Source organism: Mytilus galloprovincialis, chromosome 1 (genome assembly GCF_965363235.1).
Source record: "Mytilus galloprovincialis chromosome 1, xbMytGall1.hap1.1, whole genome shotgun sequence".
Classification (NCBI taxonomy): Eukaryota; Metazoa; Mollusca; class Bivalvia; order Mytilida; family Mytilidae; genus Mytilus; species Mytilus galloprovincialis.
The window spans coordinates 16047865-16070382 of record NC_134838.1 but is presented as its reverse complement, the minus strand read 5'-3'; the positions used below and the strand labels follow the sequence as shown (position 1 = coordinate 16070382).

General features: G+C 31.7%; 1 protein-coding gene across 3 annotated transcripts; it reads right to left on the bottom strand.

Annotated features, from left to right (window-relative positions):
• Positions 1–3023: 3023 nt before the first annotated feature.
• LOC143067181 (uncharacterized) lies at positions 3024–20794 on the bottom strand. 3 transcript variants are annotated; one of them, XM_076240276.1, is made up of 8 exons: positions 19187–20791; positions 16647–16746; positions 15465–15617; positions 12357–12401; positions 11533–11591; positions 7574–7939; positions 5098–5331; positions 3024–4195 (listed from the first exon to the last, which is right to left on the bottom strand). In XM_076240276.1, exons 1-8 carry the CDS (start codon positions 19322–19324, stop codon positions 4007–4009), a joined length of 1284 nt encoding a protein of 427 aa, XP_076096391.1. In that variant the 5' UTR covers positions 19325–20791; the 3' UTR covers positions 3024–4006. The 3 variants fall into 3 exon arrangements, with proteins under 3 accessions (XP_076096391.1, XP_076096405.1, XP_076096398.1); XM_076240290.1 differs by lacking the exon at positions 5098–5331 and having other exon boundaries at positions 19187–20794; XM_076240283.1 differs by lacking the exon at positions 19187–20791 and having other exon boundaries at positions 16647–18478.
• Between the last annotated feature and the right edge of the window lie 1724 nt (positions 20795–22518).

Below are 22518 nucleotides of genomic sequence, written 5' to 3'. Positions count from 1 at the left end.
TTTCAATACATGAATAAACTTCTAATTTAAAAAAGAAACCAGAAATGATCCCCTAAACATTTTAAAACATTTTTTCATTCAGAGACTGCTTGAGGAGCAATAACATTAACTTACAAATAGAAACTTGACATGAATATTGGTAGATATCAAAACCTAGTGTACAATTGTTTTAGATTTTAATTTTATATATACCAACTGTCAATCTAATTGTCTTATGCTCATCAGGAACAAAACATTCATTAAACCAAAATGTGTGGTTGTTATGATACACAGCTTTAAATAAATTTTTGATAACTGTTCAGACATTTTATTGGGTCTTACAAGTTCAAACTAATATTTGAAACATAACCATGTGTGAAATATAGATAAGGATGGTTTAATATTGGTAAATAGCATTATGCTATCTAATAATTATGCAAAATATAATGTATTAGTTTAAAAAGTTATGTGAAAAAAGTCCAAAATCGAAGAGGTACATATATAATGAATCTGATGAAAAATGAAATTTAGATGAAAGTGACATGTCAAAATAAACGGTCAGTGAATATGTTGTGCAAATGAATTAGTTAAATATCATTAATATTCTTAAAACAACTAATAACAAGAGGCTCTCAAGAGCCTGTATCGCTCACCTGTAAATTTTGGCTTAAATCTTTCATCAATGATTATTTTTGAATTTCAATATATATCAATGAGTGCTTAAAATTGACACATAACAGTTTGTATCTTTCATATTTTCTTCAATTTTAAGCAAAAAACTGCATTTGACCCCTATGTTTTATTTTTAGCCATAGCGGCCATGTTTGTAGAAAGATCAAAATTTCGGATATAATTTATAAACTAGATACTCTAAGGAACATTCATTTTAAGTTTGGAAGCATTTGGCCCAGTAGTTTCAGAGAAGATGATTTTAAAATGTTCACAAATAAGATGAACAAATTGTGTAAAATTGTCTTTAAAGGGCAACAACTCCTTCAGGGGTCAATTGACAATTTTGGTCAAATTACTTTTTGGTAGATTTTACTTTGCTGAACATTTTTGCTGTTACAGTTTATCTTTATCTTCAATAATATTCAAGATAATGACCAAAAACTGCAAAATTTCATTAAAATGACCAATTATTAAAAGTGGCAGCAACCCAACAATGGGTTGTTTGATTATTCTGAAAATTTCAGGGCTGATAGATCTGGACCTATTGAACATTTATACCCTATGACAAATTTGCTCTAAATGCTTAAGTTTTTGAGATATAAGCCAAAAACTGCATTTGACCCCTATGTTCTATTTTTAGCCATGGCGGCCATGTTTGTTCATGGATCAAAACTTCGGATACAATTAATTAACTAGATACTCCAAGGAACATTCAATTAAAGTTGGAAGTATTTGGCCCAGTAGTTTCACAGGAGAAGATCTTTGAAATAGTTTACAACTGACGACCACAGACAACGATGGACCACGACGGACGACGACTGACGCCAAGTGATGGCATAAGCTCACATGGCCCTTTGGGCCAGGAGAGCTAAAATACCTGACAGACAAGGACCCATCTTTTGGCCCCTCGAAATACCCCTAAATAGACCCCAATACACAAACGAAGCTCCCCTAGACATATTAGTCTAACATTTTATGGGCAAAAACAATAAGTCATCAAACTTTGTTTGGGAGACTAAGATATTAATAAAGAATATCTCCTGATATGTTATACTAGATAAATTACCTAGAAATTAATCATATACAAATAAGAAGCCTTTTAAAATCAACAAAATAAGTTTAAAGGTGTTTTGTTTAAAATGAATACAAAGGCCTTTGTATTTGGTATGAGGAAAAATATGACAATCAAATTTGAAGTTATGGACTGGTAAAAATTTCTCAAGGCATGGGACTGGTGCAAAATTAAAATGAGCTATAATAAAAGTTGAAGTCCCATGGTTATACAGATGAAAAAATGTTGATGTCCCATTCTTTTTTGCAACAAAAAAACTTGGTGTCCCATGTTAATTCATAAAGTATATCAAAGATGTCTTTTGCTCCAGACAGCATACATCATTCAAATAAAACTGACATGTGATGTGATGACAGTGCTGTTAAAATGTGTTGCAAAATTGTTTAAGACAGCCATGTTTAACAGGTTAAGTAACTTCATATTTTGTAAGGATTAATGAAACTCCAAGTTAATTTTAAAAAGTTATAGAAATTTTTAAAGGTAACAATCTGAATTATAAAGTCTGAACTGAAAACTGTACCTTTTTTTTAATCTATCAATTAAAACATTGATGTCAAGTTTTATTTGAAAAAGTTATAGAAATTCTTTAAGGTGACCATCTGTATTTAGTCTGTATTGAAAATTGTTGCTTTTCTTAACCATTTATTAAAACCTTATAGGTTTGACAGTATTTGACAAAATACTAAATAACTTTGTTATTTGTAAGAACAGTATATAATTAAGATAATAATCAAGTTTATGAAAATCAAAGTTGATTTGACAAAGTTATGGATTTTTTTACAGGTGACCATCTGTATTTAGTCCATACTAATTTTGTTTTAGATTTTTAACTATTTATTAAAACATTATAGGTTTGACAGTAATTAAACAAATATTAAATAACTTTGTTACTTGTAAGAACAGTATATGATAAAGATAACTTTCAAGTTTAATGAAAATCAAAGTTGATTTGACAAAGTTATTGATTTTTTAAAGGTGACCATCTGTATTTAGTCTGTAATGAAAATTTAAGCTTTTTTAGCTATTTATTAAAGCCTTATAGTTTTGACAGTAATTAACCAAATACTAAATAACTTTATAATTTGTAAGAACAGTATATAATTAAGATAACAATCAAATTTTATGAAAGTCAAATTTAATTTGACAAAGTTATGGAATTTTTTAAAGGTGACCATTTGTGTTTAGTCAGTACTTTTTTTTAGCTTTTTTAACTATTTATTAAAGCATTATAGGTTTGACAGTAATTAAGTTAACCAAATATTAAATAACTTTGTAAATTGTAAGAACAGCATATAAAAAAAAAAATAACTGTAAAGCTTGTTGAAAATCAAAGTTGATTTAAAAAAGTTATAAAAATATTTAAAGGTGACATCTATATTTAGTTGGTACTTGAAGTTAATATTTTTGCTTTTTTAACTATTTATTACAATATTGTAGATTTGACAGTATGTAAGCAAATAACTTTGTAATTTGTAAGAACAGTATCAAGTTTTAAGACGATCAGTGTTGATTTGAAATAGTTATGGAAATTTTTAAAGGTGACCATCTGTATTTAATCCGAACTGAAAATTATAGCTTTTTTTTACCTATTTCTTAAAACATTATAGGTTTGACAGCAATAAACCAAATTCCAAATAACTTTGTAATTTGTAAGAACAGTATATAATATACAAAAAAGGCAAGTTTTATGACAATTAAAGTTGATTTGACAAAGTTGTGGATATTTTTAAAGGTGACCATCTGTATTTAATCCGAACTGAAAATTGAAGTTTTTTTTACTATTTCTTAAAACATGATAATAGATTTGACAGCAATAAACCAAATACCAAATTACTTTGACAGTATATAATTGGGATTATAGCTGTCAAGTTAAATGGAATTCCAAACTGATTTGAAAAAGTTATAAAATTAAAAAAAAATTACTATCTGAATTTTGTGCAAACTGAAAATTCAACCAGACAGGAATTTTATTGGGAGAGTTTTCATGATTATCATTTCCTTGCAAAGAAATATGTGGAACTATCCTTAACCTTGTGGCTGTGCAGTCGATTATACATAGTTTACAGTCAGAACTTTTTTTAATTTGATTTAATAAAAGAAAAGTCAATGTCCCATGCAGATCTTAGATGAAAAAAATCTTGGTCCCATTGAAATTTTGCTTTTAAAAAGTCCATGTCCCATGCTAATTTGCACCGGTCCCATGCCTTGAGAAATTTGACCGGTCTCTTTAAACTACATATTATTATTTCTCAAAAACATTGTTTTGTGTCCAATATCTAGAATTTAACAATAAAATATTGAGCGGACATTTTCAATGTTGCCTCTGCATATTGGGCATTTCCTGCCATGTTCTTGTATCTGTAGTCCACATACCAGACACAGGCTGTGGAAACATGGCTGTATGACGGCATCAATTTCCCGATCAGCACATATGATACATTTTCTCGCCGTATTAGGTAGTTGCATGGTTACCTGTTAAGATAAGATTAAAAATGATGTTAAGTGCCAGTCTATGAAGAATCAGGCAAATAATTCAAAAATTGAAACATGATGAAAAAAAAGTATACTATTTTATAGTAAATAACCTCCTGAGTTAGAAATGTTAAGTCTTTTGTTTGGAAGTGTCTGGTAATAATAATTAAATAAGTTATAAAATTGGTTAGAAGGACAGCAAATAAGTTGAAATTACAGAGTTATTTCCCCTTATCTGTTCATTTCTAATGCATTCAACCAAAATGTATCTTCTATTACCAAAACAGAATACAGAAACACATGTTATTTTTGTGTATAACTACATATGATAAGGTAAATAAAATAAACAGCTGTGCCTACAGTGCATGATACACCTGTATTGCGCATATAGAAATTGGAAAAGACAGCATTAATAATTTCCTTTAATTCACATTGTTTAAGTCCTGTAACTCCAGAACAACAAATAAATAATAAAAAATCAAAAGGGAGCTTCATTATATCAATCCCAACAGTAATGTAAAGTTTCAAGGAAATCAGGAAATTTAGAAACACTACAGAAAGTGTGAAAAATGGGGAAAATTGCCTGAATTCAAATTGTTAAAAATTCTAATTACTCTGAAACAACACGGCAATTGCTTTTTCTAAATCAAAAGGGAGCTTTCTTCTGTAATTCCTAATGTTGTGTTATTATAATGTGAGGAAATATAAGGTTAAAAGGAATTTGAGCTATAGTCCGATAAAGTCCCATTAATCCAAAACACATAATATGAAATTAAATGATGAACAACGGTATACCATAATATGTTCCGTCTAAGACAGGCCTATAAAAACACCAAGCAACATGCAATGATGCAGAACATACAAACATTGAATTTATTCTTGTGATTGTAACAAATACTTACTGTTGGTGTACCTGCATGAACAAGAATATTAGAGCTTGTCTGAGAAATAGGTGTGGATGTTGCAGGTGAGGTTACATGTGCTGTGAACTGTGGTGCAGAATTCGAAGGAGTGGAACATGTTACTGTAGGCAGGGTAGATGAAAGTAGGTTTTCTGTAAACTGGGAACCAAGATCTGGCAATGATTCCTCAGAATCAGAAGTAATAGAAAAATCTAGACTTGTTATGTGCTGAGCCTATGGGAAAAGTGAAAGATACACAAATAAGTCGCTCCTTTATAAACATTTAAAAAAAAAAAAAATGTTTGAAAACAAATATTCTTGATTTTTCTCTCAACAAATTATTTGTTTACCAAAAAATTTAATTTCCTGTAACTTATAAAAAAAAATGTAATTCAGTGGTTACTTGTTTTATGAAAGAAACATAGCCTTTTCACTCTTATTGTCATGATCATGATTCATTTGTTATATCTGTATACTTATAGCTTAGTTTACAGTCATAAAAATTGAGAGTTTTACACATATTTAGGATAATCATGCAGCACATCTTCTCTCAGATAGGAAAATCCAGTATAGCAGGAGTGATTGTGGATTAATTTGGTTTCATATTGTTTTCCATGGTTTCAGGGAAGATACTTGATAAAAAGTAGATAACAATATGCATTAACTTTCTTCTATATGTTTGTTATAAATTTCTTGAAATGAATTGAATGTGTTTATTGCTGTGCAGAAATTACTTTGAAACAGATTTTTTAAAAAACATGGTTTTATATATGAAAAAGATAGTGAAAATTGAAAATGATGAATACTTTTGGCCACACTAGTTATTTTTTGACAAATAGAAAGTTATATTCATCTTATTTACAGCAAACATTGCTTGCATAAAGTATACAAATGCCTATTGATTAAATGATTTTTTTTTCAATACCACTAGTTCAATTATTTAGATTGAGAAAAATGCAGCTGATTCATCAATATTTAAGCATAACTGCACAAGTTATGTAATTTTCTTGACAAGTTTAACATCATTTTGTAACTGGAATATCTGAGCATACATTTCATTGATAAATTTATGGATATGTTCATGGATAGGATGTTTAGAATGTTATGATCAATGCAATATATTTTGTGTATCTCAAAAGTAGTGACAAACCTTGAAATATTTAGATATCAAGTCAGTCCCTAATAAGATTTCTTAAATAAAAAGAAATCTGACATTTAAATCACTTTGTAAATCATGATTAGCTTAACAATTTGCAATGAAAATTATGGCTCTTACTCTACCAGATGTCATGATATTCCCAAAATCATTTCGAAAATTTGGGAAATTGTTATAAGAGTGCACACGCTGAAATGTCTTGCCTTCTTTACTACTAATTGATATTATGTTGATAGTCCTAAATATATACTATCACATTAACTAAATATGATCCAAGAAATTGAGGTCAAGGTCAGATAAACCAAATTTGAAATACATATACACCCTACAATCATAGTCCATACACCAAATATGCTTGAAATATAGTTGAACTTTTTCACATCCAAGAAACAATTTTAACTTTACCAGGAAAACTTATCTTTGATCAATAAACCATGAAAATGAGGCCAAGGTCAGATGAACCCTGCAAGGCAGACATGTGCACCTTACAACACTTTACATGCTATAAATATAATTAACCTTTTGCATTTAGTATCTTAGAAACTAACATAACCAGAAAAATTTAAGATTGACCAAGGAACCATGAAATGAAGTCATGGTGAGATGATAATTGCCAGACACACATATAAACCTTACAATCATTCCATACACCAAATATAGTTGACCTATTGCCTATAGTATTAAAAAAACAGACACAAAAAAAACCAACTTAACATTGAGCAATGAACAATAAAATGAGGTCAAGGTCACATAAAATATGCCAGACTGACATGTACATTGTAAAATATTATTACACTACAAATAGTTGACATATTGCATACAGTATTTGAAAAAAATAACCAAAACACAAAAAATTAACTTTAACCACTGAACCATGAAATCAGGTCAAGGTCAGATGACAGTTGGTGGTAATCAATTTACCAAAATTAGTATACACCAACCTAAAGATGATGTGTATTGAGTTTGAAAGCAATCTCTTAAGTGGTTTCAGAAAAGAAGACCTTTAAAGTAAAGTTTACCACGGACAGAATCTGAAAGCAAATGATCATGCAACAGCTCACCCTGATCTTTATTCAGGTGAGCTACAAATAGATGTTTTTGGAATCAAGAAGTGAGCTCATAATAATTAAATTTTGTATTTACAATAACTAGTGTAGTAATCACATTGTCATAAATTTTCTGAAATGTGTCTATGACAATATTCTGCAGCAAATTAAAATTACAAATACTGCTATAAAACTGAACACTCGTTGATTATGGTTAAGTGATAATTCAATGTTATATTCCTGTTAAAAAGATGGACAATTATATATTTTTTACCTTGATTTTTGTCAATAAGTAGATTCGTTTCTTTTGTGTCTGACAACTTTCAAAATATTGTTTTGCAGTGAACCCATCCCTACTGATTTCTCTCCCTGCACTATTACCAATCCTCAACTCCATTTCACTAATTCTGCCTTTAAAGTTTCTGCCATTTTTGAAAAAAATGTCTTGTAAACATTGAAGAGTTTCTTCGTAGTCTTTATTATATGCCAGGTTGATATCATGTGATGGAATCTGCTTATTTCGGGAGCTTCTTACTTGGTGATAAGATGAAGTGTTATAGGAATAATGCTGCCAACCGATACCTAGTTTAACTATATCTGGTTTTGGCAGTTTCTGTGCAGATGTTCCTGGTAAATTGGTCTGAAACAATATAGATAATACAACAGTTTGAAAAGTTAAATTATGAACATTGCACAGTTCGTACTGGTACCTACCGTCAACTTTTCCACCCAGAGCAACTGGTTACAGGAAAAGAAGATGCCGCCAATAATTACGCTACAGGACATTACACCATCAGGAAAGAAATTGTAGATTTAGTACAAGCAATCTGGCATACCATGAATTTAGCTTTATCAAATTTTAATCTCATACCAAAACAAACAGAGTAAAACTAGTCCATCTTATTCATACTGACAAAAGGTGCAGATACTTAGTTCAGATAAATACTAACTGACACTATTAAGAGATTTTTTACCTGCTTATGATGTGACATTACTACATATGGGATATAGGTTTTACATCTACTGGGGGGTAATCCGAAGTAAATTTGCTCTTATGTCACCTTTTAAGATAAACTGAACATTATTTTCAGGGCTGTTCAGGGCCAGTCACTGTTAAATTCCAATTTGGCAGGTAGAAAAATTTTGTCCAACTTATCATTTTTGTTTTAATATCCAATCTTTCATCTGCTATGGATTTGGCGATAAAAGCCAAAAACCTAAACGAAAATGTCATTTCAAGAGGCACAACTCCTGAAGGGGTTGACAGATTGTTCTATTATGAAGCAGGGAAATAAATTTTTCCTTCAGATAATTTTGTGTTGATCATACATTTCATGTATCTTCCATAGATTTGGACATAAAAGCCAAAAGCCTCAAATAATGTGATTTCAAGAGCAATAACTCTTAAATGGGTTGTCTGATTTGTAGGAAAGATAGTGGGTTGATAGATTGTATCCTTCTGGTCATTTTTGCATTTCATAGCTTTCATCTATCTTCTATGGTTTTCCAGATAATAGAAAAACACTTCAAACATTTGTCAAAATTTAAATTTTTAAAAGGGACAATAACTCAAACATTTAGTATACGATTTTTCTGAAAATTTCAAAGTAGACCGATCTTCAATTTCCAATCATTTTTACCTAGGCCAGATTTACTATATCCGATTCAGTTTTATTGAGCTATAAGCAAAAAACTTAATTTTACCTCAATGTTCTACTTTTAGCCCTTGTGACCAATTGCTTTTTTTTTACAGAATTGAAATTAGGAAATTTTGCAAAGGATATGAAAAAGATCATCACTTTAAAGTTTCAAAACATTTGGCTCAGTGGTTATAGAGAATACTATTTTTTTTCTAATCTAAATGATGGCAAAAGCTCACACTGGCTTTTAGTCAAGTGAGCTAAAAAGCAGAAGAGTTAACAATATACTGTCCATTCTTACCTTACTCAGTATAAATGGAAAATATATCAGTCTAACAGAATTTTAGTACTTAAGCTTTGTTTTGTGTAAAGTAATGGTAAATGTTTATCTGGCAAATTTATACTTAACAAGAGCTATCAGAATGACAGCTAAACCAGATTTTTTACATGTATTTGTGTCCTGGCAATTATCAATATCACAAGGACCAAAACTCCTAAATGGTAAAAGTTACAATCACCAATATCAAACTTGACCTCAATTTAGTCATCAGTAACAACATATTAAAATTAGATAAACATTGGTTGAACAGTTCAAGAGTTAATGCACACACACACACAACAGGAAACGCCATTTTTTCAATATTTCAAGAACTGTAACTCGATCCTTAACGGTAAAAGCAAAATCGTCATAATTGAACTTTACCTCCATTATGTCAGTAACAACATATTAAAATTCAAAAGACTTGGTTGAACAGTTTATGAGTAAATGCACGGACAACATTTCACTGCAACCAGCCTTACCACATGCCTTACATCCCAAAATCAATAACGTTATTTTCCTCAACAATCCGGATAAAAATGTGTATTAACATTTATGAAACATTCAATCAACAATCATGTAAAAAGAAGAAAGATTTTTTACAAAGGCATTATATTATTTATAATTTAAAGCAAGCCTACATTGTAACTGGAAAAACAAAATCTCACAAGAATCCTAAGTACTAAGCCTCACAACTCTACAAAAGTCAACTGATAAAAATTTTCTGGATATGCACATTAACATATCATGTCCGCATTAACTTCAAAGTTTCATGAAATTCTGTTATGTGGTTTCAGAGGAGTTGCACTTACAAATTGTTGCAGTTGTATATTTAGGCCAAAACTCTAAGTTCAAAGGGTCATAACTCATAGAAAAACAAGAGTGGACACAGATGAGTGTGGAAAGTATTATGCATTATGAGAGTACCCGGGTATTGCATAAAACTGTTAGTCAACTCACTAAGGATACTCCCCATGCCATTATTGCATATTTACTACACTATATTCAAGCTTGATACAGCTCTGAATTTGGATTGAGATTAAATAATTAATACATCATTGATTTCTGACACACAATGAATGTGTCACTACTATTAATGACTTTAAATAAAGGGAATATGCATACATTTACATATAGCTATATTAAACTGACAGAACATTTAAAATTAATAATGATTAGAGTAATCTATCTTTGCATATTTTAAGTAGTGTGTGGAAATAAATATAACTACATCTATATAAAGTAAGTTCAATTATCTCCCTTTAAATACTTCAGACAAAGAAAATCTTCCTTTATGCATATTCTCTGGTCATGTATTCAACTGTGTAAAGTGTCATTAATATTGCTACAGCTATTTAGGAGGAGTTGTGCTTACAAGACCTATTGCCAAATACTGTGAAATTTAAACTAAGAAATCGCAATTATCTCCCTTGTAAACATCTGACAAGAAATATCTTCTTTCATGCACATCTTCAGGTTGTATACAACAACAGTGTAAAGTTATTTCAATATTGATAGATCTGTTAAGGAGTAGTTGCGCTTAAAAGACCTGTTGCCATTTATGGCTATATAAAAACAAAGTTAATTTAATTATCTCCCTTAAAACAATTTCGACCAGAAATTTTTTACTTTAAGCACATTGTTACATTGTGTACTACAACTGTGTAAAGTTTCATCAATATTGGTCCATCCGTTTACGAAATATAGACAGACAGACAGACAGACAGACAGACAGACAGACAGACAGACAGACAGACAGATAGACAGGCAGATAGACAGACGGACAGGCAGAAGGGAGGACGGTTGTACAGAATTATTTCTATATACTCCACAAAACTTTGTTTTTTCTGTCGATATGTACACCTACATAGTATGTCCTTATTATATACAAAATTTCATAAAATTCGGTTGTGTGGTTTCATGAAAAGTTGCCATGACAAACTGTTGCAGTAGCTAGTATATTGAAGCCAATAAGTTCAAAGGGGCATAATCATAAAAAAAATGAATCATAATTTCCTGTCGATATGCACATCTACATAGTAAGTCCTTATTATTATCTACAAAGGTTCATGAAATTCTGTATTGTAGTTTCAGAAGAGTTACGATGACAATTACAGGACTGACAGACTGTAGTATATTGAGGTAAAAGGTTCAAGGGGGCATAACTCATAGAAATAAAATTTGATCATAATTTGCTGTCAATATGCACATCTACATAGTATGTCCTTATTACAAGAACAGGACTGACAGACGGAAGTATATAGTAGAACTTACACATTTTCTTTTTGAAGCTCTGGCTTGTTCAATGAAACCCATTATTTTTGAGGTAGACACTGAAATAGAAACGAAATGGAGTTAAAAATGTGATTTAATTACAAATCACAATAACTAAGTATAACAGTTACTTTAGTTGGAGCATCTCTTCTTTTAATGAATAAATAAAATTCTGCGGATCATGGTGCACACTAATAATTTCAACCACATGCATCAGAATCACATGTTCTTTTGGAGATGTGAGCTAAAAAGTATTCTCAAAATATATAGTGGCTATTAAAATGACCATATTTGCAAAAAATGACATATTTTGTAAACCAAAAAGCAGCTCAAAATGGTCAATATTTTGACATTTTTAATTCAAATGCACTACAATTGGTTCTTTGTTGAAATATTTTAGGATTTTAAGAAACAAGAGGCTCTCAAGAGCCTGAGTCGCTCACCTGTAATTTTTTGCTTAAATATTTTATCATGATTATATTTGATGTTTATATCTTTATCTATAACAATATTCTAGACAATAACCAAAAACTGCATAATTTCCCTTAAACATGTTAAATCATTAACAAGCCACAAAAACTGCATTTGACCCTTATATTCTTTTTTTAGACATGGCAGCCATGTTTGTCGATGAGCAAAACTTCAGATATAGTTCATAAACTCAATAACCTAAGGAAAATTCAGTTAAAGTTTCAAAGTATTTAGCCAAGTTGTTTCAGAGCAGAAGATTTTTAAATGTTAGCAAACATGATGACAAAATTGTGTAAAATTCTCTTTAAAGGGCAATAACTCCTTAAGCGGGGGTATAAAAATATTTCACTAACCTTCCATGCCTGGTGCTGATGTGTCTTGCTCTCTACCACTGGATTCTACAATAAATTGAAAGTTTCCCATCAACTGTGTTTTAGGACAAAGATGTTCGTGTTTTGTTTTTTTATCTTTTTAGTTTCAAGAACTGTACCCAGGAGCTGGCAACTTCAGTAATGACATTTAACACATTTTCAGTTATGAACTGAGTTTCTCAATCAATCAGTACAAAGTTGCATTTTTAATGCTTAAAATAAATATTAATTAAAATTTTGTCTGCTTAGACTCCCACAAAGTCAGTATGTACCTCTCTGTTCCTTTAATTGTTATTTGGTTTTAGAGAATAAACTTATCCACTCTATCTTATTATCTATATATATATATATCTGTGTGGTGACACAGTTGACAATCACAACATTCTCACAGCTCAATTAAGTCTGACAGATTATTGGTGCAACACATCTGTTGAAGTTATGAAATATGGACAAGCTTTAATTGTAGCATAAGGATAAAACAGTTTTTTAAACATATACCTGTATATGCAGGGGTCTTTAACGTATTATATCGTCCAACATTAATGTCATGCTGCCCCCCCCCCCCCCCCCCCCCCCCCAAAAAATAAAGATTATGAGAAAGTGTCAAATTGATGCTATGAAAACGTCACGCAAGTGCAGACGGCATTTGACAGTTTTTAGTGTTTGATTTAACATTGCTAATTTCTGTCAGTTTCATTAGAATGGAGATAACAATATTGTATTTTAATGCTCGACGGCATCAATTGGGGATGTCTCTGCTAACATGTTGCCAGTAAACTCCCAATCCCAATTGATGCTGTCAGAGCTTTTAAACATCTTATAATTCTCTGTAAGAATCACCCAAATATGAAAAATGTTGGCCACATTTTTTTTTTCATTATTATACTTTTTGGGTTCAAATTAAAGTATTCAACCATAAATAAGGTCATGAATCTGACCAAAATTTTCATCCCTGTGGTCTCGTTGCCATGGTAACAAGACTTTCCTTGGTTTCAAAGGTATTTTTGCATATATTCTAGTAATTGACCTATTTGAGGAATAAAATCAGACAATTAAAACAAACAAGAAATTCCTCGACAGAAGTTGGGTTGTGGATAATATTGGTGTAATATATCCTTAAAACCATATTTGATAAAATTTTCTGTCTAATTATAAGATTTAAGGCCCGTTCTCTATATTTTTCTAACTGAAGAAATAGTTGAATTTTGATAATTTTGATAATTTTGAATATGGGATTAACTGCAAATGCAGAATTCCCCTCAAATATCATTATGAAAAATGAAGAAAAGGTTGTTTTCTTATCAAATTCACCAAAACATTTTTTTGGGTAAATACCCCTGAAACCAACTACATGGTGCTTATTAATAACGCCCTACAGGCAAAAACAATCCTTTCTGTCCTGTCAATTTATGCCAAAGCTGACCGAACAAAGAAAAAATGGCAACATAATGTATTTTGGGCTTTTTTTTAAGATGGCAGTGCCTACTATCACATAGTAAAAATCCCCATTTAGCCAAGTTGTCTTTTATTTTGGTTATTTTTGGGGTAAAAGTCTGGTTTTTCACCCAAAATCGCTGAAAACCGGAAATTTATGAAATTCCTCTAAGTTTAATTGCAACATAATGTTTTTTTGGCTCATTTTACAGCTGAAATTGCCCACTATCATATATATACTAAAATTGCTACACTAATCTTGGTAGTCATTTTTTGTTATTTTGGAGGTAAAAGTATATTTTTTAACCAAAATTGCTTAAAACTTGAAATTTTTTAAATACCCCAAAGTTTAATTGTAACATAGGGTATTTGGGGCTCATTTTTAAGCTGGATATACCAGGTTACCCCCTATCACATTCTTAAAAACGCAATCAATACCTATTAGAATTGATTACAAATTTTATGTTTACAAATAACGGTAATAAACTAAAAATCTGAAAATGGACATTAATGAAAACCCTCGACGTTTAATCGCAACATAAATGCAGTAATTTAGTTTCATTCTTCTTATCTGATCGAAGTTTTAGACCTTCACCTTTGATCCACAGAGTTGTACATACATTAAAAAACATTTTCTAGTGGAAATAAATATATATGCAATGTATAAAATTTGTAATTATACGTGTGGACATGATGTGTTATGGACATAGGCAAGGATGGACATACTGGTCTTTTAAGGGCGACCATTGGCCCGCCTGCCCTTTAAAATTTAGCAATATATCATTGTCTTAGGCCAGAGTCCCATACTAATGCAACAATTAAACCATTAATTCATTAATGTTAGTAGCATGAAGTAATATTTGGTGAATTACAGATCTCTGTGAAACAGTGTGTTAATAATAACATCATGTTTGTGTGAAAAAGGGGGGTTGTGATACCTTTTTTAGCAATATTTTTCTAAATAAATGTGTAAATAAAAGGTGATTCCAAATGAAGTTAAAGTCCTTTATGGTCTACATTTCTGCAAAAAAATATTTAAGGGTCAAAACATGCCCATTTTCGGCCAAATTAAACTTATCGGTTTAGACCTGACTTTGTGTCATGTATACTTAGTTAAGATTTCACAAATATCAAAGTATCTGTATGTTTTATTACGAATAATACCATGTTGTTCATCACTGATTATCTGTTTTTAACCTTAATTGCAATTAAAAAATAGTTTGACCATATTTAGAATATCAGTTTTGAGTAAAATTTTTTAGCTGGTTGCTAAGGTAAAATTTGTCCCTAGCAACAACAAAGAAATCATGATAGAATCAAATTTTCTTCTTTATTTCTAGTGATAACACAACTATATTGCATGGAAAAATACATTTTCAAGTTTTCTCAATTTTTTTTGGTGGCCACCTGTTGGTTGATTCTTATAGAGAATTGATGTTAAAATACAATACAATAATGTTATCCCCTAAGTCTATAAACAATGCTAAGGACATTTGTTTATGGTCGTACAAAATAAAGAATTGGATGCTTTTAGTGTTTGTTCATCTTTACAACAACTCCATGCTATAATTAAGCACATTGGAAGCAATTATAACATCCATTTTGAACCTTTTAACCATCTTGATGCAAATTTACAACAAAACTTAAAAATCATACCAAACTGCTTGTTCCATGTTTCACCCTCGTTCAAAATCATGAGGATTGTGTTTGGTGTGAGAGTTGAAAAAAATTCGTCATCTATTTCCACACCATCTTCATTTAGAACAAATGTTATATGGTTGCCCTCTGCAATAGTAAACTTTTCCTTACCTAAAAAGAAATGACTTTATTCATATAAATGTGATTATATTATGTAAATTACAGCAAATGATCCCAATTCCAAAAATTAAACAAATGACATGCTCATTTAATATTTAGTAATTTAATTTTGACAGACTGCTACAGGACCTGTGTTGCTCCTACCAATTTACTTACTTCATGAACAATCTTTATCCTAGATGGATTTTGATAATTGTTTCATTAGAATTTAAGACAATCTTTATATATATTGTGTCCTTTTTCTTTCTAACAGAGTTGTAAAAAATGGAAGAATGTGTCCATTGGCCACAGATGCCCCCACATGTAAATATATTTGTTTTTGTTTTTTTTATGTTTATAAAGGGGCATAACTAACCAACCAGTAAATTTGACACTCACATATTTGGAACTTTATCTGTGTGTTTATCTGTGTGTTATGATAATGAGTATTGTGTATAAGTTTCATAATATTTGATTGAAGCAAACTTAAGTTAGAGATCGGAAACTTAAAAGTTATAGCTATTTTTATGTTTATAAGTGGGTATAACCCAAGAACGATAGAAGTGGCACTACTTGATCTGTGTATTATGGTAATAAGCATTGTATGTAAGTTTCATAATATTTGGTTGAGGCAAACTACAGAACGTTAGAGATTGGAAACCACAGATTTAGCAATTTTTATGTTAAAAAGGGGCATAACTCAGTAACAGTTAAAGTGACACTCTCCAATTTCGAACCTGATCTGTGTTTAATGGTAATAAGCATTGTGTACTTTTTCACATCAGGACAATAAAAGATTTTGAGTAGGCAGCTATTTTCTAGCTAGGTAGCCTCACTAGTAGGGTAGGGCATTTTTACATTTAGGTATTTTTAATGGACTCAGAGGTTTCACAAAAGAAGAATTCTTTAAAGGAAAATTTGCAACAGATGAGACAGTTGGACAGAGGACAAAGTTGATGGCAATACATCACCCTGGATGTCCAGCTTCTTGTTTTGTTTATTATTACTATTCAAATTCAAACCATAGCAGTATAAACTTACATTTATTGACCATATCTGCAAATGAAGAGGCAAATACACCTTTTCTTATCCTCCTGTCATGCGTAAAAATCTTTAACGGTATTTTTGTCTTCTCTGTGTCCTTAAAAAAATGCAATCAAACTCAGGTATACTTTATGTATGGACTTCTATGTATAGAAACGTGATTTTTGTATGATAATATAGTCTTTAGTCAACTATGAGTATGGATAAATGCGATTCAGAGAAGATCCAAGATCTTTGAAATAGTTTACGACGACGGACAACGGATGACAGACGACGCCAAGTGATGGCATAAGCTCACATGGCCTTTTAGGCTAGGTGAGCTAAAAATGCATTTAAAAAGTTTTTATTACTTTTAAACACAGGGATACAACTTTTCAAGCTTTTTTACTAAGTTGAAAATGAGTTCAAAGTAATTTGATAAAATGCTTAAAAGTATGTAGGCTTCATATTAGAAGTTCTTTATAAAAGGCAAAATTAGAAAAATTAAAATATCTAGCAAATTCTACCTTCAAACACTATTTAAGGGGACGACCATGTTGAGGGCCAGGAGGATTTTGAATAATAAATAACTTGTCCTGAAAAAAGCTGAAAATAACTAGATATCAGTGAGATGGCCATTGGGAGCCATCACTGTGGGCCCGCTGTCAATAACAGACACAATCTTTACCATAGGACATGGGATTCCCAACTGTAAGTGTTTTACCTTGACCTTTGACCTACAAAATTGTTGCTTAATAAACATGTCAAGTACAAACTTATCCTAATGGTTCTCAAGGTATGGAGCGGACAGGATCTTTCCCATAGGTCATGGGGTTCCATAATAAAATCTAAATTTTTGACCTTGACCGTTGACCTACAAATTTGAACAAACATTATGACACAACTCTTGTGTTGGTTAATATACATGTTAAGTATAAACTTTGAAATCATAATGGTTCTCAAGATATGGAGCGGACAGGATCTTTCCCATAGGACATGGGGTTCTATACCAAAACCTAAGTATTTGACCTTGACCTTTGACCTACACAGTTGAACATACATTATGACACACTCTCTGGTATTGGTCAATATACATGTGAAGTATAATTTTGAAATCATAACAGTTCTTGAGATATGGAGCGGACAGGATCTTTCCCATAGGACATGGGGTTCTATACTAAAACCTAAGTTTTTGTCCTTGACCTTTGACCTACAAAGTTGAACATACATTATGACACACCCTCTGGTGTTGGTCAATATAAATGTGAAGTATAAACTTTGAAAAAATAACGGTTTTCAAGATATGGAGCGGACAAGATTTTGTTATGGACGGACGGACGGACGGTACGACGGACAGACGGACTGATCACTATAGGGCGACCCGCCTTTGGCGGGGCCCTAATAACTTGAGCCCAATTGTCAGGAAAAAAATAATCTGGCATGACAAGAGGGGAATTAGTTTTAAATGAGGTTGAAAATAAATGGTCGTGTGCACAAAAAATAAACCACCACGCAAAAAGTGAAAATAAAAAACTCATCCCAAAAAATTCTTGAGACCCCCTACCTCCCTCTTACAGTACAACCCAGAGTACAACCTGGAACAAACTCTTAGTATATGGTCAACATCTGCTATAGTCGCATCAAATGGTGACCATTTATTTGAGGGGTCATAAAACCTGGGATGTTGGCCATTTATTGGGGTCATAAACCATGGACTGGTGGTCAAGCTAATCAGTTTCATTATTTTTTATCTATTTATTTAAAAGGTGTGTAAATGTTATCCTGCATCAGTACTTTACCTGTACAGGTGAATTGTTTTTTTTCCCATTGAAGTTGTCTACATGTGTATAAGTTTTGTTTAATGATTGAAATAGAATTTTTGTATTTCTTCATTTCAAAAGGTTGGAAATCATCTACATGTAAAGGCCACAATGTATTATTATTTATTCTCTTTACATGTGATTCTTTTTTTCTTATTCTGTATTTTTTGGGATGCAAATAAATTCCCTCTCTCAAGCAGTTTCAAGTGTTTATATTGCAGAAAATTCAGTTCAATCTTTATCACAATGCTTAAATGATAAAGAGCTATAATTATTCAGTTTAAGATAATTTTTCCCTTTACAAAAGAATACAAAGTTGAACAACATCTTATTTATTAATAAAATCAAAAAGAAATTTAAATAAAATAAGTTTTGTAAGAAAAAGCAGACAAAATATCTCAAAATAAAGTTGTGACTTTTTTTCCTCTGACTTTTTATCCCTGATTTTTTTGTATGTGACTTTTTTCCTGTGATTTTTTTCCTTACATTCGTTTTTTCCCAATTTCAGTGTATGCTATATAAGAATGGGTACAGTTTTTAATGGCAAAAATGGCACACTCCTACCAAATAAAATGGAAGTTACCCCCCGTGGCCCCCAAAGACAGAAATCATACTACTATATATATATATATATATATATTCTCTTGTGCGCCCTCCTTCACAAAACAAAATATTCGGATATTCAATTTATATACATATGTTATTTATTTTGTTATTTTTATAGTAACTAAAATATACCTGATTATACATATCTACTGTAGCGCATTTGATGGAACTCACAGAGGAATATTCGGTGAAAGGGGAATGAAACGATCTGTATTGACTGTCCCCAGGTACGATCATCCACATGATCCATATCATAGGGGCCGGTAACATACTGTTTGAAAAAAAAATTACACTGATATGTAATAATATACAATTATGGCCTTCATCAAAAGTTTTAATATCCAAAATTATTAAATCGAGAAAAGAGTTATTTTCCTCGAGGTCCGTAGGACCGAGGGAAAATAATCTTTTTCGAGATTTAATAATTTTGGATATTAACTTTTATAAAGGCCATAACTGTATTATTATACTGAACTGAACGTTAAGTTGTTATTTGAAAGACGTCGTGCAAATTGCCACCAAATGAGTTATTTTGCCTACGCGCTCATTCCCACACAGTTATTTTGCATACGCGCAGTTGCCCGCGGGAAATATGGGGTTATTTTGACAACGTGCATATTCCCTAACAGTTATTCTGCCTATGCGCAGTTACCCGCGGGAAAGAGGGGTTATTTGTGAAGGTTATTTTATTATAGTGGTTACTATAGTAAAGTATAATAATACGTATTATTACATATCAGTGTAAACATTTTTTTTTCAAACAGTATGTTACCGGCCCCTGTGATCCAGACATGTATATATGGCGGCACAGGCACTTGTCTCAGAAAACGAATCCTATATTATGTAGGGTTATTGTATGAATATTGGGGAATTGTCCGGAGTAGAATTTAATATTATTGCACGAGCTTGTGAGTGTACAAGGGACAATATTCCCCAATAGTCTTTTTGTTGTTGGGATGTATAAGTGCTGAGCCACTCTGTTTTTGTTAGATGTATTTCTATCCATCTGATGTGTTAAGCCTTTTTCAACTGATTTTTATAGTTCGTTCCTATATGTTGTACTGTTACACCACTGTCCAAGGTTAGGGGGAGGGTTGGGATCCCGCTAACATGTTTAACCCCGCCACATAATGTATGTATGTGCCTGTCCTAAGTCAGGAGCCTGTAATTCAGTGGTTGTCGTTTGTTGTTGTGTTACATATTTATGTTTTGTTCATTGTGTTACATTTGTCATTTAGGGCCTTTTATAGCTGACTATGCGGTATTGGTTTTGTACCGTACGCGTACGGTGACCTATAATTGGTAATTTCTGTGTCATGTTCTTTCGTTCTTATGTTGTACTGTTTCACCACTGTCCCAGGTTAGGGGGAGGGTTGGGATCCCGCTAACATGTTTAACCCCGCCACATTATGTATGTATGTGCCTGTCCCAAGTCAGGAGCCTGTAATTCAGTGGTTGTCGTTTGTTGCTGTGTTACATGTATTTGTTTTTCGTTCATTTATTTGTACATTAATTTGGCCGTTAGTTTTCTCCTTTGAATTGTTTTACATTTGTTATTTCGGGGCCTTTTATAGCTGACTATGCGGTATGGGCTTTGCTCATTGTTGAAGGCCGTACGGTTACCTATAGTTGTTAATTTCTGTGTCATTTGGTCTCTTGTTTAGAGTTGTCTCATTGGCAATTACACCAAATCTTCTTTTTTATATATATCATAGAGGGAAATTTTTGTTTACTTAATCTGAGAATGGAAATTGGGAATGTGTCAAAGAGACAACAACTTGACTAAAGAACAGAAAACAGCCGAAACACTGATAAAATTTGTCGTCTTTGTACTGTGTATTGCACATACAAAAACATTGCGGTATGGGCTTTGATCATTGTTAAAGGTCGTACGGTGACCTATTATAGTTGTTAATTTCTGTGTCATTTGGTCTCTTGTGAAGAGTTGTCTCATTGGCAATTACACCACATCTTCTTTTTTATATTAACCGAACAATAATTAATCTGCCCCGTCATTTTTTTAGTACTGCACGAGATTTTTTTTCTCACTGAAAACTTCAAAGTAACAATAGTCACAAGAACAGTCATTGGAACTTTATATAGGGGGGAGGGGGTCTATATAGTTCAAATGAATTTGTGGTGTCTCAGAGTTAAAACATCAAAGGATCTTATTTTGCCGCAACTGTGAATTAAAAAAATTAGAACTCGACTGGCTCTCTTCAACGTAAATTTCGTGACACCCTATGTTAATTTATAGTCAAACCTGATTATTTTTTAAAGCGACCATTATACTTTCACAGCTGGGGGAAAAGGGTTGGGTTTTTTATGCACCAAAAACTTAATTCCCCTAACGTGTGTATACTACGGCAGACACGTGTAAAAGCCTTTTTATAGAAGTTTTTTTACAACAATAACTTAAAGATTGATTGATTGATTGATTGTTGTTTGTTTAACGCCACATGAGCACAACAAGGCTATATCGCGGCGAGATTTCATTTAATAAATTGTTTCTTATCTTACCTCCATTTGCTTGAAATAAAATGCCCAAATGTGATGGCGACCTGGTCCTTCCAAAATCAAAATGAAAATGAACAGGTTAAAATCGTGCAATATTTATCTCGATTTAGCTGAAAACTTTCCCGTTGCTCGCCTTAATTTAAACCAATTTGTTGCTTTATAAAACAATATATCGAAGAAAAAAAGGCAATTTATTATTATTGCATGATATTTTTATTGACTTATGAATTAATCTTAAAATGTTTTCTCGTTTTGATAATTTGTCGCGTTATTTAAAACGATTTATTTTTATGGCGATAAAAAACAAATCGGCTAAATGCCTTGTTAGGCATTTTGTCGAAAAAAATAAATCGCAGTAATAAGAAAAAAAAGGCAATTTATTATTATTGCATGATATTTTTATTGACTTATAAATTAATCGTAATTTTTTTTCTCGTTTTGATAATATGTCGCGTTATTTAAAACGATTTATTTTTAAGGCGATAAAAAACAAAGCGCCTAAATGCCTTGTTAGGCATTTTGTCGAAAAAAATAAATCGCAGTAATGAGAAATAAAGCATTTTCTCGCTAAAAGTTATATCGCCATCTTGGATTATAAGTATTAAAACGAGGGTAATATACGCTTCCGTAGTGGCCAGTGCGACGGGTATTTTATCGCGATAAACGTCTTTTTCACCTACGGGTTAAATCCCAAACTTGATAATTACAACGTTTAACGCGTTAGATATATTGATTTCTTTACGCGTTAAAATCTTGTTTTAACGCGTTAAAACTGTATTTATCGCGTTAAACGTGATTTTATCGCGTTAACATTACTTTATCGGGTTTTTGACATGATCGGCCTTTCATACTTGTACGCTTCAAATTCAGATAAAATTACATTAAAACGGCGAATTTGTTTTATTTTCGATTATATAGTAGTAATCGAACATTCAACCAATTCAAAA